Genomic DNA, 17510 nt, shown 5'->3' with positions numbered 1-17510 from the left:
CCCCCATTACCTTCTGTTCCAGCCCCCATCATCTTCCTCTACCCGCAGTCGCCATCACCTTCCTGTGCCTCCAGCCCCTATCACCTTTTTCTGTCCCCAGCCCCCTTAACCTTCCTCTGCCCCAGCCCCTATCAGCTTCCCTTTCACCTTCTTCTTTACCCAGCACCTATTATCTTTCTCTGCCCCATGTCCCTATTCCTCTATCATCACCTAGACTCCTCATGGTTGTTGCTAGAAGTCCCCTGGCCAGTGCAGCCTGCCTGACGGGCAGGGAAAACGAGCGGCGGCGTGACCTGATGTCACACCGCCGCGCTGCTCACTTGGAGATCATGCCCTGCCCGGGCCACAGCTGAGCCACCTGGAAGAGCTCAGTGCTGCACAGACCAGGCAACAAGGGAGGCGGAGTTGGGGGTGGGCAGCGGCTATGGGTCCCGGCGGCCCCAGCCCCATTTTGTGCCCGTCTGGACCTCGGGGCCCGGTACGGGCATACCCTTTGTCCCCCCATCACCGGGCCTGCTTCCATTGGCCTCACAAGGGGGGTGCGGGCCGCAAGCGGGTGTCACCAGCCGAGGGGTGACACCAAGGTGCAGACTCCCCTTCAGTGACAGGAGCCGGGTGCTGCACTGTAGCATAAGTACAGCACTCTGCTCCTGACACTGTGAGGGAGCAGACACTGCACACAGGGCAGTCCACACCTCCGGCACCCCCTTCCCCCAGTTAATAAGCACGGGACCATGTGGGTTCGGGACGAGAGGCCATGTCCCCTGCCCGTAAGGACATGCCCCCTTTCGGCACAGCATCCCTCCCTGCACCAGGTGACATTGTGAAAAGGGACGAAACTGCTCTCTCCCACCCATTCCCTGGCACTCTACAGTTGCCTGCAGTGTTTTTGCTAGGAGCAGGTGAGTCCTAATGGCTTTACAGTACAAGCAATATAGGCCCTGATTCAGAGCCGGACGCTCTGACCAGAGCGCTCGCTCTGAATCAGGGCCCACCTCCATTAATATGGAGCGTCCTCCTGGACGCTCGTATAGCTGTGGGTCACCACCCACAGCATATACGAGCGTGCAAAATGATGGAACTGAACTGCGAGTAAAAGCCTGCGGTTGGGTTTTCAACCGCAAGGCCAGGAGTGATTTTGGCTCTATCAGAGCCAAAATCACTCCCACTGACATCACTAGTGATGTCAGTGGGGCCGGCTTCAGACGGTAGGCGTTCCCAAGGGAACGCCTCAGTCTGGCAGGCACGCCCCCGGCACGCCCACCAAAGGGGGCGTGCTGTCAGTCACCATCGACAGCACGCCCCCTTTGATGAGACACTCCGAGCGAAGGAAAGTCCTTCGCTCATCGGGTCTCGCGCATGCGCACGACGGAGTTCCCTCTGTTGTGCGCATGCGCAGTGGTGACCATCGACCCACTTGCAAGCGGACAGCCGCTCGCGAGTGGGTCTGAATGAGGGCCATAGATCCTTTCTTCCATCATTTAAGCCTGTGGTTCTCAACCTCTATCCACAAGTATCCCCAACAGGTCATTTTCTGACAATTTCTTTCTCTGGAAGCAGGTGGGATAATTACTGATGCAGCAACATAGATTAACTCACCTGTGCATGACTAAAGAAACCCACAAAACATGACCTGTTGGTGGCGCTTGAGGACTACTCCCAAACACTGGAAAATGGACAAAAACTGTTCAAACAAGTTTTTTTTTTTTATAGCAAACCGATTTAACCAATTTGTCTGAATGATGAATGTTTTCATGCGTTTGTGAGCAAATGGCTGATTGACGTTTGCTCCCATACACCTACCTAGTTGGATGATTGGCAGAAAGTTGGTTTGGTGTATGGTCAACTTTAGAATGATAATAAGATCAAGTCCTATTAGTACTTAGCAATGCAGGGGTTAAACATTAAATGGGAATAATCCTTTCTGCAGCAGCCAGTATAGAAATGAGGACTGAGTAATGCGCACTATTAATTTTATTAAAGTAATAGAGCAGCAATAATGCTAATGAATGAAGTACTATCAGCTGGAGGTCAATCCAGACACAGTCACTTAGAAGTAGTTAGATTTTGTGATGGTCATCGTCACAATTTGGATACACTATACCGAAAAAAACGGTCATACCTCCGCAAATCTGGTTTTCGGATATTTGACAGCAATCACTGTATGTCTAATAGAAGCCTATGGGCTTCATCTTGGAGACATCCCAGAGAGGGATCTTATTGGATCCCTCCCAGGGTCCCACGCGGCTTGTGCATGCTGGCTGCACGTGCCCAGAAGGCCATAACTACCATAGGTGCAAGCGGTGCAGCTGCTATGGGGCCCATCTACATTGTCAAAGTGACATGTGTTATATACATTTTTCACCATTAGGTGGTACATAAGGGCCCTAATAGACTTCTGCTATGGGGCCTTCAAATACCTAGTTATGCCCCTGACTCCCAGGTCATAAACCTGAAGCCCCCAAACTGCAAAGGACAGATCTTATTGGAAGAGCTATCCTTTGCTTAAATCTACATGCATACGGCGTTACTAAACGTCTCTATACATAAGATCATGGTGGGATGCATTTCATCCAAAATGCAAAACATTGATGCATTCCACCCAATGTCTCCTGGCAGATGCATCTACATTCATGTGTGATTGAGATGCGATTACATAACATTCCTAATGTGCATAGCTTCTACTTACCAGCCTCTAATCCCCTACCACCTCCGTCCTCCCCAGCCGTAATGAGCTGTAAGTCTAAGACCTGCAAAGACGTGATAAGGATGTACGCATACTGTTATTGTGCACATAAGCAATATGGAAATGCATATCTTATATAAAACCATATGTACACCCAACACCGAAACTGCACAAGAACTTTGGATCAAAGTGTCTTTGTTAGGACTTCTCAAACTCGTTGCCCTGTTGGAACTACTGATTCTGATATTTGTGTAATGCTAATTATATATCATGATTTAATACCTTGTTTAGTGCGCTTTGGCAACAAACTATTTTGCACAAGTTTTGTTGGAACATAAGTTTTGTGGTAGTTTGTTGGGTGTCTGATTTATTTATTTATTTAGCCACAATTCCCAATCAGGCATTTGTGAATTTGGGGTGTTTAAGGGCCATCTAGACTATAATAATTGACATTTAATTTTGTGGTTGGTACAAAATGGTGGCCCTTTTTTATGAATGCTATACTAATTGGTTATTGTAAATTATTGCATAGTGTTTGTTTTTTTTTAAAGAAAAATATACACTTGATCAATCATCATAGATGAGTATTTTGTGTTCAAGTTTTGCACATTAACAGGCTATTTGGCAATGGTGGAAAGTTAAGGCAATGTAATTCTGATTTTTAAGTCACCTTTCTGAGTGAATTTGTAAGGTTACATTTTGTGCTATTTATTCATTCTGCTGTGTTGTATGATTGGGTTAGTACAGGTTGAGTCTCCCATATCCAAATATTCTGAAATACGGAATATTGTTAGCATGACTGAGATAGTGAAACCTTTCCTTTTTGATGGTTCAATGTACACAAACTTTGTTTGAGCCACAAAATTATTGAAAATATAGTATAAATTTACCTGCAGGCTGTGTGTATAAGGTGTATATAACACATAAATGCATTCTGTTTAGATTTTTGTCCCCTTCCCAAGATATTTCATTATGGTATGCACATATTCCAAAATACGGAATATTCCGAAATTCAAAATACCCCTGGTCCCAAGCAGTTTAGATATGGGAGTCTCAACCTGTACAGGGAATATACAAGGCCAAAATCAGCTGGAAAAATGTGAGAAATTTCATGGCCAAATACGGCTTGAGGAGGAAATTTTGCTAAATTCATATTACACAGGACATAAAATTTTTTCCTCCTGACATAATAGAGCGTGGGTCCATTCGTTGCTTCGTGGCCTGGCATCATAAACATTTTAGGTATGTGCTGATAAGATGGGGATAGTGTTTGTGTTTCATTAGGGTATTAGAGTGGATTTTATATTGGCTTTTTCTGTGACGGTCTTTATTTTACTATACTCGTGATTAGACTGAAACAATTAATGTGCCCCTAAAAATGTTTCCCTATTTCTCTGGTGCTATTTTGACACCTAATACCTGGTACAATTCCTTGTAGTGCACTTTTCCTCGATTTTTGCATATAGTGTACTAAGTGTTTATACTAATTCCTTTGTGACAAAAATATTCCTAAAGTTGGAGATACACCATAACAATGGTCACTCGTATCGGACCGGTCTTTTCCTTTATGACACAGATTACACCAGGGGTGTCAAACATGCGGCCCTCCAGCTGCAGTGGAACTACACATCCCAGCATGCACTGACACAGTTTTGCTATTAGGGTGTGCTGGGGTATGTAGTTCCACAGCAGCTGGTGGGCCGCATGTTTGACACCCCTGGATTACACAGTCCCCATTGTTATTTTTCCTCAGTTTTGCATTTTAGATCACTTATAGTGTACTAGGTACTTAGGATTAGTACTTTGATGCAGCTATGTTGCAGAGTCCATGGCGCACTAAATGGGGATATTTGATGAGATTTTAGAATAAGTGTATTGTGATGCATCTGTACAGTTGCCAACTCACATCGGAGTTACAGTATATTTTTGTTGTCCTATAATATACAGGCCATTGTGAGCACAATTTCCAGGATTTATTCATCTAGTAAATATATTTTTAAAATCCAAGTGAAATAATTACGTACAAAAGTACATAGATACTTAAATGTATTTAATTTAATCTCTAGTGTTTACAAGTTTTGTTTTCAGTATGCAGGAACTAATATAAGCAAGAGTCAAAACAAACATGAAAAATAGAAATAGTTTAATGAAAAAGCAGGGTTTTATTATGTCATTTCAATGTTTCTTTTTATTTAGAGCTGCAGCACATACCACATCTACTGCAACATCTATACAAATGTGATTCTGATTTACCCAAACAGCAAATTAAGAGCATATAAATGCAAAACATTTCTACACGGGAAAAAAACAACAACCCTCCCCCCATCCCTAATAGTCCAACACTTCACAAAATAAAGGGAAAACAAAAACATTATTACAGACTTTTAATTCAACATGTATAAAAACCCTACATTTTAAACAGTTTAAAGAAAAAGTTTTATACATAGTTTACAACTAATGCTTTGATAACAAACAAAAATTGGCTTTTAACTATTATTATTTTTTTTTAATAAGGCCTTACACAATTATAGAATCATATCTGTCTCCATTATAATGCATTTCTTATAATCCTATACAAAATAGAATATTGACATACTTTTCAATCTGTTCATATAAGCAGGGTCATTGTTGCAATAAAGGGTATTTTAAAAACACACAAAAAATCAAGAAACAACAACAACTTGTACTTATTTTTATTGTTGGCTATAACAATCTAGAAGTCATACAAAAAAAAAAACCTTATTAAAAAAAAAAATCAACTTGACAGAAATGAAACAAGAAAGAAAAAAGACACTTGAAAAAAACAAAACAAAAAATGGACTCCATTTTGTTTCCATGGTCAGATTAGGGTTAAGGTAGTTAATATATAGCCAAACAATGCTAAAGCTTGACCATGTTAACCATCTGCAATTTAAACGATTGCTGGTCTATAAGCGCAGTTTACAAAAAACACAAATGCCTTTACATACTGTAGCTGCTGTTTCACCCACACGTGAAACTCAAATTGACACAAGACACAAAAATGTATAACGGATATACCAAACTTTTTTCTTATTTTTTTTTACAGCTTAGTACTCCTATGTCAGTGCCCTGGAGGATACGGCATACAAGGATTTGCACCCTCTTATTAATGTAGTCCATGGCTCCATGAGTGTAAGCTTAATTAATTTTCTTTTTTTATGATGGTGTTATGCTGCTCCTTTGTAGTATGACACCAACTGTAATAATCACTTGAATAATAATCACTATAGTTCTAGCAGGAGAGTAGTTTTGTCAGTTATAGTCAGAGACTTGTGACATATTTTAGAATGTTTTAAAACATTTAGAACTAATGTATACTCTTGAAAATTAAAGTATTGTAAGTCACAATCGGCATGTGTCCCCTTTGTGGGTGTGTGTGTATGTATGTATATACAGATATATACACACAGTAGAGTTGATTATCCGATAGGAGCCACAATCTTTATACAAGCAAAGGAGAAAAGGACACGTGACAACTCCTTTAATAACATTACATTTAGGTGAAAACAATATGAACTGAGATGAAAACTAAGTGCTGATTGGTTGCTGTGGATTACCTAGTTGCTATATTACAATGCGGGTGTAAAGTGCATTAGAACTGGGTATAGACAGACTGGCATTCATACCAAGTGACAATGAATGTTATATGCCTCATTTAGAGTTGGTAAAAATATAGCTAAAGATTGCGAATTTGCATCTGGACAAATGATGATGTGATGCAAACGCTATTTTCTTTTGGCATGCAGGGAAAACGCTGTTGGCGCTTGCATGCAGGACACAAATGAATGGGCAGATTTATTTTTGCAATGAGAAAGAGCTGAGCTAGGATGCAGCTATAAATCTGCTTCCACAATTTGCATTTGCTCTACCACCTACATGGGGTGGGCAATAATCGTCTCCCCCTGCTGTTGAGGAACTACACATGCCAGCATGCCCTGCCACAGTTTTGCTATTTGCCCATGCTAAAACTGTTGCAAAGAATGCTGGGATGTGTAGTTCAACAGTTTTAGCATGGCCAAATAGCAAAACTGTGGCAGGGCATGCTGGGATGCGTAGTTCTAAAACATCTGGGGCCGCTTATTGCTTACCCTACTCTATATGCACACACTGACCAAACTCTGTATCTGTTCTTCTATCAATGTTTATAGGCATAGGATGTCTCCAGTTGATCAGTCCTATTTCAGGCTCTGGTAAAGGTAAAATAATAATTACAATGCTAGTAATTATAGGAATCTGGTCAAATCTAGGGCTATCCCTAATAGACTGACCTCATTTAACTGGCTGCCATTAGGATTGAAAGTGGGAATCCATGTATGCAGTGGTGGAACAGTGCCTCCCAGGGCTCATACCAACATTTGGGTATGGGGGGCCCATGTGCTGCTTTTCTTCACTGCCCATGCATCTATTATCTTTTCAAAGCATAATGGCGGCCTCCAAGGAGTCACCTATAGATCCCCTGCATGGATGCCTTATTCCCACTCAATTTTCATATATAGGCCCAGATTTATCAATGAGTAAGATTAGTAATGAGTGATAACAAGAATATCACTCATTGATAAATGATGCCCAAAGTATTGGATTCCAACTGAAGACATCACCATCTCCTTAGCTATATGTAACTGATGGTTCCTCATGACGCATACAGCTGATATATGAGAACTGGGATGCAGTTAATAGACCGGCAGACTAAATACCGCCAGTCTATATCCTCACTGCTAAAGCCCGACGGGGAACTTAAGACAGACGCCGAAATACCGATATATCTTAATCCCAACGCCGGAAGACAGACAGACCGAATTAGGTAAATCCGGGCATTTTAGCACTTAGCTGCGGGGGGAGGTTTAGGGACTCCTGGGGGGATTTAGGGTTAGGCACCCCCCGAGGAAGGTTACGGTTAGGCTACGGGAAGGGGGGTTAGGCACCCCCCAAGGAAGGTTAGGGGAAGGGGGGGTTAGGCACCCCCTCCCCCTTGAGAGTTAGGCTAGTGGAGGTTAGGTTTAGGCGCCCCCCAGAGGGGACTTAGGGTTAGGCACCACTAAAGGAGGGTTATGGATGGGGGGGGAGACGGGGAGGGTTAGGGTACTTACCAGCGCTAGTCGGCATCTTGTCTTGTCGGGATTGGACCGTAACCCATTCCATGAGAACTATTACCACTTAGCATAACACCCAGTGGTTTCTCTATAGACATAGCATTGTGTAGAGAAGACTAGACATGTCTATGTACCCTGGGTTTTCAAAACGCCCCACAAGCAGACAGAGCATGTACTATCATGCAGAACATAGCCAGTGCTCTCATTTTCATATCTGTTTGTTTTTATTTAAAGTACCACTCGGCCTAAAATTTTAAAGTTATTATCGTAGATGTAAAATGTCAAATATTGATTGTGGCCTCCTGAAGCAAGTAGCTGGCTGCAGGGATTTCCGTTGGGAACACAGTAAATTTGTAAAACTTCCCTATAACCCCAACATTATTGAAAATATATTCAATTCTGATAAACTTCTAACATTTGTCATTGTTTTTTTCCTGTATAAATATATATATATATGTATAATTGTATTTCAGGTTTAGTGGTAGGGAATATAGATTGTAAGCTCCACTGGGGCCTGTGAAATATGTGTGCGCTATATAAATAACTGGTAATAATAATTTTAAGCAACCACATAACCTTAGCTTACCTGACATAAGCTCAGTTTAACACTTGTTTCAACTAAAACAAATGAAATCACAATAGTAAATATACCCCCTAGTGTCTTTTTCAAATTAGATAAAGTGCGGGTTTTTAGAAGCCCATAGCAACAAATCAGATTCTAGCTATTATCTTCTAAAACAGGGGTCTTCAACTTTTGGCCCTCCAGCTGCTGTGGAACTACACATCCCAGCATGCCCTGCCACCGTTTGATATAACAACATGCTAAAACTGTGGCAGGGCATCCTGGGATCTGTAGTTCCACAGCAGCTGGAGGGCCAAAGGTTGAAGACCCATGTTCTAAAAGGTGCTAGATAAATGAAAGAATGTGATTGGTTGCCATGGGCAACATCTCCACTTGTAAAACTCTCATATACATCTCAGGATGCACAGGATTATCACTAGTTACAGTATTCCATAAGGAGGTACGCGTATTAATAGACTGCAATTTTTATGGGATTTAAAAGTGCAGTAAACTATATTACTTGGCATCTCCAGGAATGAAGATTGCTTTTTTCAAATCACATTTATTGTATGACATTACCAAAGCTGAAATGAACTAATTGGCAGATAAACCTTTACAAACATGATGGATTAAATGCAATGCATGCAGATGAATTACACTATATATTCCTTCTCCAGACATGATTACAAAATATTAAAATGGTTATGCTCTAGGTCAGTGCTTCCCAACCTCATTCCTCAGGGAGCACTAACAGTGCATGTTTTCCAGGTCTCCTCACAGAATCACAAGTGAAATAATTAGCTCCACCTGTGAATTTTTCAAAATGTGTCAGTCAGTAATGAATACACCTGTGCACCAACTAGGAAAAATGGAAACCATGCACTGTTAAAGGAAAGAATTTATAATTTAATACAACTGTATTTATTATGACTGCCAGTGTCACAACAGGAAGGTGTAGTTTAGCTGCTGCATGAATGCATCCACACCCAACTCAGATTCATCTGCCCAAGAAGGTAATGTACTTGGGGGCATATGTATCAAAGCTTGATGTGAGATATATATCACCAACCAATCAGCTTCTAACTTACATGTTGCAGGCTGTGTTTAAGAAATGATAGTTTGGAGCTGATTGGTTAGTGATATATATTTCACAATTTTATCTCACATCAAGCTTTGATACATAAGCCCCTTAGTACTTAAATATCAATTACTATATGCTGCTGCCATCATAGATTTACACAATTACTGAATAGTAAGAGAATGGGCACTTGCATAGGAAAAGTGACAGTACGCCACATACATGCATCTACTGCAGAATGTGTGTGTTTGTTCTCAGTCTTATCCACACTAGATATAGGTTTATATAATGGTTGTTTCCAATACATTTATAATATAAAACTGCAGTATTTGCAATTACAGTATATTGTAAGTATGTGCAAGGAAGATACTTTACATGCATGCCAGGTGTGTAGTAGGTATTACTGCTGGCCACATGGTTCAAATCCCGGCAGCCCGGCAACAGTGAAGATCCCGATCGTCCCTAAGGTAAGTATCGCTAGCCTAATTCTACCCCCTAACCCTCACCTCCCCCCCAAGTGCCTAACCCTAATCCCCCTTCCCCTAGCCTAACCCTCCCAGGGGTGTGCATAACCCTAAGTCGCCCCCCCCCCCCCCACCGGCTGTCTGCGCCCAGCTTACGTTCGTTCGGTATGCCGGGCGTCGGTTTTCCGGCGTATGGTTAATGACAGGTGTCGAGTTTTCGACGCCTGTCATTAGTACCAGCCGGGATTAGAGTCTGGAAGCCGGCAGTCGGCATTTAGACCGTCGGCTTCCAGACTACATCCCCATGCCAGAGCCGACATATATAACCATGTGATATTCTGAATCTACTCACAGGAACCTGTTGTGCACTTGTGGAGAGCTGGCAGATTAATATTACACCATATGAGTTCATTTTACTCTGTCAACTTATTCAATTTAAAAAATAATTAGCAGTATTCAAAATCTAAAATACAGGGTCCTGCGGAAGGGCATTTCCGATGGCAATATCTGGATTAGCATGATATTTTTACAGTGCAAGTTTGTATTTCTATATGTATAATCAGTGTATTTTAATTTCCAAAGTAATATATATCTGACTTGCATGACAACATCTGGGAATTTATGTGCAGAAACAGAGTGGAAAACTTTACCCTGTCAGTTACCTTATTTTCCAAATACACTCCCATACTTTCTCGGAAAATATAACTAAATCCAATAAACTGAACTAGTAGGTCTGTGCTAAAAGCGTTGGTGTAATTGCCACAAAAACGTGGAGTAAAGTAAATTCTTTCTTTGTTAACAAGGATTCCTTAAATATAATTTATTTATTCTGAGAATTAATCTTGACATACAGCTTGAGCAGGATTACTTGGACAAACTACACACCAGGGCTCCTTTGATAAGGATGTGTTGGATTACACCATGTAAACTCCAAATGTGTGTACGGCGAACAAATGTAGAATAGAGTTAAATTACAGGATTTTTTGTACAAATGTTATTTATAGGGATGTAAGCCGTAATTGTCTGAAATGGGCAATTTTTTTTTATATATATATTTGTGAAGTACACATATAGAGCAGCACAAGTTATCTCACAGGAGGTCAGCATATTCTGAGGCTTTGGGAAATCAATTTATCAAATGATAACCATCAGAGGCAGCCTAATAATTCCATATTACACGTGTTTAGATATAAATTAGATTTAGTATATTTTCTATAAACCATTTTAAAGAATATGGGCCACACTGTTGCCACTTTCCTTCACTCTCCAAAAAACACTAATACCCCTTTTACGCTGGAGCTAAAACCCGGGTAGCTCCTTAGAGTAAAAGCGGACAGAGTTGGATTCCCGGGTCGAGTGACCCGGCAATCGAACCCAGGTAACCTGCAGGATTTAACACGGGAATGACCTGTTAAACCCTGCAGTGTAAACGGCGCGATCCGGGTCATGATTACCTGGAGAGCGCTGCATGACAGCCGATTGGCCGGCTTCAGTGGCGCTTTGAGATGATGTCATCTCAAAGCGTCCACTTCCACGCCGGAAGAGCCGGCAAACTGCAGACTCTGGAATTTCCTGGGTCAGCGCCGGCTAAAAACCGGGTCTGATCCAGTTTGGAACCCTGTTCCAACCTCCGGGTCAGACCCAGAATTTAGGTATAAAAGCGGTATAAGTAAAAATCATATCTTCAGTGGTAATTGCAATGTGCTTTCTATTATGGCAAGTCACATGTTCTTTCAATACATTTTATTTATTTATGGGTGTAATATGCACTTTGTGTGTTCTACGCATTTTTTGTAACTTAAATGGGTGACAGAAGAGACTTGCCATTAAGATGAATGATGATTACAGTGGGGCATATCCTATGAACTGACACTGAAGAAGCCTTTAAGAAACAAAGCATAAACACACGTGCTGCCACTTACTGCAATGATTTTACTTGTAATATATTCATGAGTACTTAGCTTATATTACAGTAGAAGCCCATCTTAAATCATCATTTTACAACAGTGTAAGCATAGACAATAAAGAGAGATCACCTTATACAATGCTAGGGTAGAAACTCACAGCGCTTGCTCACATTGATTTAAAGTAGAGGGAAAAAAAAAACATTAATATAAAATTTTATTGTTGTCATTTTATGGTAGTAACATTAACATTGATTACAGAATATTATCCTTTATTGACTAAATTAGTTTTTTTTTTTTTTTTTAAAGCGCAAATAGAAAAATATATATTTTGTTTTATTGTAAATACTTTTATTGTGTTGCTCATAAAATTAGTTTTGTCTATTATTTTTGCAGAAAGGGATGGTCTTTTTCTGCTATGCTAGTAAAGTTGTAATGTTAACTTGATAAAACAGAAGTCACAAATCTCTTACCTTCCTAGGGGGAAATTAATCAAACTTTCTAAATAGAGTAGAAGTTGCAGCCAATCAGCTTCTACCTTTTATATTTAGAATGTACTTGATAAATGCTACATAGAAGTTAATTGGTTGCTATGGGTAACTTCTCCACTCTTCATAAGGTTTGATAAGTTTCCCCCTTAGGGATAATTCTAAGATGATATTTCACTAGGGGAAACGACACACACACTTTTCATTGTTAATAAGTTTGCTCATCCCACCACAGTAATGAAATGCAGATGACTGCTATTCAAGCTTTCCTGCCAAAAAAAGTTATATCAGGTAAAATTTACACTTCCTCACATAAGCCCCCAACTTTCCATCCCGCTCTGATTTAGTCATAAGGAAAGGTTTTGGCAGAGTGGCAGCCATTACTAGGGTAGTCCAACTAATTTTTAAGCTTAATTCTGCTTACATTTTAGCAAATAACTGAGTTGCCCGCAAAGCCAAGTGACAAACTTTACAGCAATACAAACCTGAATGATACAACTCATTCATGAAAGTAAGCTTCCAGCGATTACAACACTCCCTAAAAAAAAATCAACAAAAAGGCAACGCTATAAAAAGAAACAAAATCTCTTATTTTACACTGTACAAGTCACTATGATACAATAATTGATTAAAATGTATGGTTTATCCAGCTGCAGTAGCCTTCCATTCTCTTGCTATATATTTTGTTTCATCATAAAATTTAGAGGAAAAAAAAATAGACGATATAAAGCTTTAAAATACTAAAGTAAAATGTAAAACTACTGATTACTATGCATTTTTATTAACAAAAATAATCTTTTTATATTTATTTCTGTGCATCTAAAGTGAATGACCTTTACATTTCTATAATTTACAAGATATTTTAGACCTGAATATTGTATTTAATCCAATATGGTAAATAAAGTGATGATGTCTTGTTGGCATATTTCAGAATGGCTACTGCAGTTCTTCAGAAGTTGCGATAGATTAAACGGATTGCGTACGCGATCCCGGCACTCACAATGATGGCGGTCATAGTCCCAGCGCCGACAGTGGAAATCCCGATGCATGCAGGTAAATAATCTAACCTTTCCCCTAACATACCTTTCCCGTAGCCTAACCTAAACCGGGATTCTAAGCACCAGGATGCCGACTACATCCCGATTAAACAAACCCATCACTGCATCTCATAGCAAACAATAGCAGTCAGGTACTGCCATTCATTTAATTACTTTGACCAAGTTATTAATGCTCATTTCATTTACTGGAACTGTAAATATGCCTTACAAGAATTTAGGATTACAGGGCATATCAATGCAGATTCACATCACTCACACCTTAAACATTACATAAGACATCCACCATCTGATAACTTGCACCAACAATACCTTAGCACAGTGTTGGCTAACCTTGACACTCCAGCTGTTATGGAACTACATAACCCAGCATGCACTGCTACAGTTTTGCTATTAGGTCATGCTAAAACTGTGGCAGGGCATGCTGGGATATATAGTTCCACAACAGCTGGAGTGTCAAGGTTAGCCAACACTGCCTTAGCACATGCTGTGTATGTAGAAATATATATATATATATTTGTACACACAAACTAATGCCGGCCATACACGGTGCGAGGCGACAGAGAATCTGACGGCCGACATATTGGGCGGTCTGCACACATGTTGTGATCGGGTGGCCGTACGCCCGATATGCCGGCTCCCCCCTCCCTCACAGTAATGCATGGGATGGCACATCACATCCCCTGATAGACTCATCCTGCAGTAAGATCAGGGGGTGCGATGTATGACCCTATGGGAGCGCGCTTTGTCTGATATCGCACCGTGTATGCGGGCCTTAAGCAAGACAGACACGTAAAAAGAAATCAAATAAACAGAACATAAACAACCTTAAGTATTTGGTGTAAGAAACCATTTGAGCCTAAACGTCAGACTGGTAATCAAGAGGTTTAATAAATTTGGTTAAGTTGGTCAGTAAGTAAGTGATACTAGATGAACGGTAAGAACTAAAAATCAACCAAGTTAGGCCAGAACCAACTTAAAGGCACTCTTTTTAGTGTTTATTTTACTTGTCTAATGGAGATATTTACTGAATCATATTTAATGTGCTTACTATAGGAATTATTGTATTTTCCTTACTATAGGAATTATTGTATTTTCCTTACTATAGGAATTATTGTATTTTCCTTAAATGAATTACCAAACTATTTTCAGTTTAATGATTTATGACACTGTTACTCTCTCTCTCTCTCAATAGGTTGTGGACATGACACAATGGCAATTACACAATTTGGAGGACCCAGCTACCGAAATCTGTGCATAGGCTGTAATAAAACTATATCTTCTAGCATTTATTTGTTCTGAGGTATTAATAACTATAAAATGAATAAATGCTTTGAGATTAGAGCAACGTTAAAAGTAAAGCTAAAGAATTGCGTAAACTAAGTTCTGTTTACAGACCATGCACTTGATCAGTGAGAGGGTAATGGTTTTGTTTCTCTAGCAACAAATTCAGAATGTCTGAGATTGTCAGTTATGGAACAAGGGACAAATAAATCCCAGTAGCAATTCAATTCAATGGTAATATGAGGAGTATGCAAGTATATGTAAGGACATAACAATGTCATATGGTAAACAGACTTGAAATCGTGATTTGTTGTGGCTAGATTAGGGAGTCTCACGCTACCACAAGCTCGTTACCTTTCAGCAAAACATGAAGAAGGTTTTCCTAGGAAAACACCAAGGCCACAATATAGAGAGCAGTTACGTCTGTATTTAATATTTTAGCATTGACTAAAGCAGTCTTTCCCATCCTCATTCCTCAGGGAGCATTAACAGTGAATGTTTCTAGGTCCCCTCACAGAATCACAAGTGAAATAATTAGCTCCACCTTTGGATCTTTTAAAATGAATGTGTCAGCCAGTAATGAATACACCTGTGCACCAACTAGAAAAAATGGAAACCATGCACCTATAGTGTGCCCTGGGGAATGTGTTTGGGAAACACTGCACTAGAGCATGAAAATATGTGTTTAGCTGATATATGTTCATCTACCATCTCCAGACTGTGTGACTTGTTTCAATCTGTTGGACAACGATGATGTTTCTTACACTGCTTATAGCCTTTGTTATTTAATCTGGAAATGTATCCAGAAACATGTCATTTAGGATAATCTTAACATTGTGTATTCAAATCTTGCAACAGGAAAGAATTTGGCACGGGCTGTACATTCACACACTAGCAATATTACAGTGTGTGGTTGGGGTGTAATATTTTTAATAAATGCACTCTAACGAATATATAGTAACCCTGAACTAGGCACATTACATTTTGTACAAGATTTGGTAATATAAAGTGCTATTTAAAAAGCAAGCAAGGGCCAGGCAGAACCTAATCAGAGACCATTGAAATTGAGCTGGAATTTTGTACAAATTGAATGTCACGGCGGAACATGCTGTACTGCAGCGGTGCAACGTCTCAGTGATACAATCTTTTACTTTGCCATTCCGCACTGTTTTTGTAAATCACACATGTACAGACTCTCTATAGTCTTTAACACTAACTGAGATGACAATGTTGTAGATTCATTTTGCTCTAAGGTATGCTTACATTGTAATAAGGGAGAAGTCCAGGAGGGTCTACAATTACAGTTGGAACAACAAGCATAGAGCCAAGAGAAACATGCAAATTTCCATAGAATAAGGCAAATATTCCACCAAACCGCTTTGAAAATTTCACTCATCTCTTGTATTATCAATATGAACGTGCAAAGCTTCCAGAGGCCTTCACAAGGACGGCTAATGGATTGAGACTGTACCATCTATAAGATTCTGGAAACAGTCGCACTAATAATTTCATACCTAACCCTTAAGGCATTAAACATTTCAAAAGAAACACTTATAACCTAAGAAAAATAAAAACTTGCAACTTTAACACCACAGTAACTAAATTATGCACTACAGGAATATGGACATCACAATACATTAGGCCATTTACATAGGTTGTAACAAATAGTAATGGGATATAAAATAAATAAATATGATATTTTTAAAAAATAAATGATCTTGGAAACAAAGATGACTGCCTGCTTCGTGCAAGTGCCATACCAAATTAATGTGACATTTGACAGAAAAAGGACAAAGACCATTTAGGGCTTGTTCACATCTCTGTATTTTTTTTTACACTTTTCCCGTTAAACACATTAAAAATAAAATTTTAGAATGCATGGTGGGACCGGCGCCCTTATCTATTACGTGTCTTATTATTGGGTTTAAAATTTGAAAATAAAGCAAAGAATATTTCATATGGGTTAATGCACGCTAAAAGTACAGTAGATTATAAAGGCAAAACGTATCACTGAAGCAACAAGTTAGTTTTCCTGCATTTTTAAAAAGTGTGTGAACGAGCCCACAAAAGGAAAAGGCCAGATCATACAAACTACTAATGGGGCCCATACATCAGCAATCGTAAAAAAAAGATTCAGCATTTTTTCCCTTATTTTTTGATTCTCCAATCCACCAATCTGCGCCCATACATTACAGATAGCTGTCAGTGATTTACCAATCGTAAAAGGCTCATCATTTTACTAGTAACGGTCAGCAATTCGGCTGATCATTAACATGCACTAGTAATCTGCAACCCCTATTGGTTGGTGAAATCCAACATGTTGGACAACCTGATTTACAGATTCCAATCACTTTTTGCTCGGACTCTGCTATCGGTGAACCCAAAACATTGCAGATATTAATTACAATCATTTGCAAAATGAGGAATAGCCCCAATTGTTTGCTTTAGTATGTGCCCCATAGAGTGCTGTATTCTGGATTAATGAGGAATAGGTATCTAGTTCTGTATCTTACAGTAATACTGCCTTTTAAGATAAGTACAGGTTATTCAAATATATATATATATATATATATATATATTTCAATACTGTCTTCAGGGTCAGTGATGGATAGTTAAGACTCATGGTTATCTCTAGGGAACATGATTCCTTACCAACAGTTTCAAACACATTGTAACTACAGCCCTAGGAGGTAGAACAGTGGGAGGTGTTGGGACTATGCCAGAGATATATTGTGAGAAAAGTCCATGATTTACTTTCCTATAGATTCATAGCATATGTCTACATTGCACTTGTACTTAAAAAATGTTTGTTTTTTTTGTTTTCTATCTTGAAAAAATTATCAGCAATAGATTTTCAGACTAATATGTCTGAGTCCTG

General features: G+C 39.6%; 1 protein-coding gene across 1 annotated transcript in view; it reads left to right on the top strand.

Annotated features, from left to right (window-relative positions):
* Positions 1-13334, top strand: part of ARHGAP26 (Rho GTPase activating protein 26) — a 629130-nt gene extending 615796 nt beyond the window's left edge. The window contains exon 24 of the mRNA XM_088444111.1: positions 13225-13334. Within this exon, the coding sequence (XP_088300237.1) occupies positions 13225-13298 (74 nt within the window). The 3' untranslated portion in view covers positions 13299-13334. The remainder of the gene's footprint in view (positions 1-13224) is intronic.
* Positions 13335-17510: the final 4176 nt, after the last annotated feature.

Source organism: Taudactylus pleione, unplaced genomic scaffold (genome assembly GCF_031769625.1).
Source record: "Taudactylus pleione unplaced genomic scaffold, aTauple2 ptg000349l, whole genome shotgun sequence".
Lineage (NCBI taxonomy): Eukaryota > Metazoa > Chordata > Amphibia > Anura > Myobatrachidae > Taudactylus > Taudactylus pleione.
This window is presented reverse-complemented; position numbering and strand designations above follow the sequence as displayed.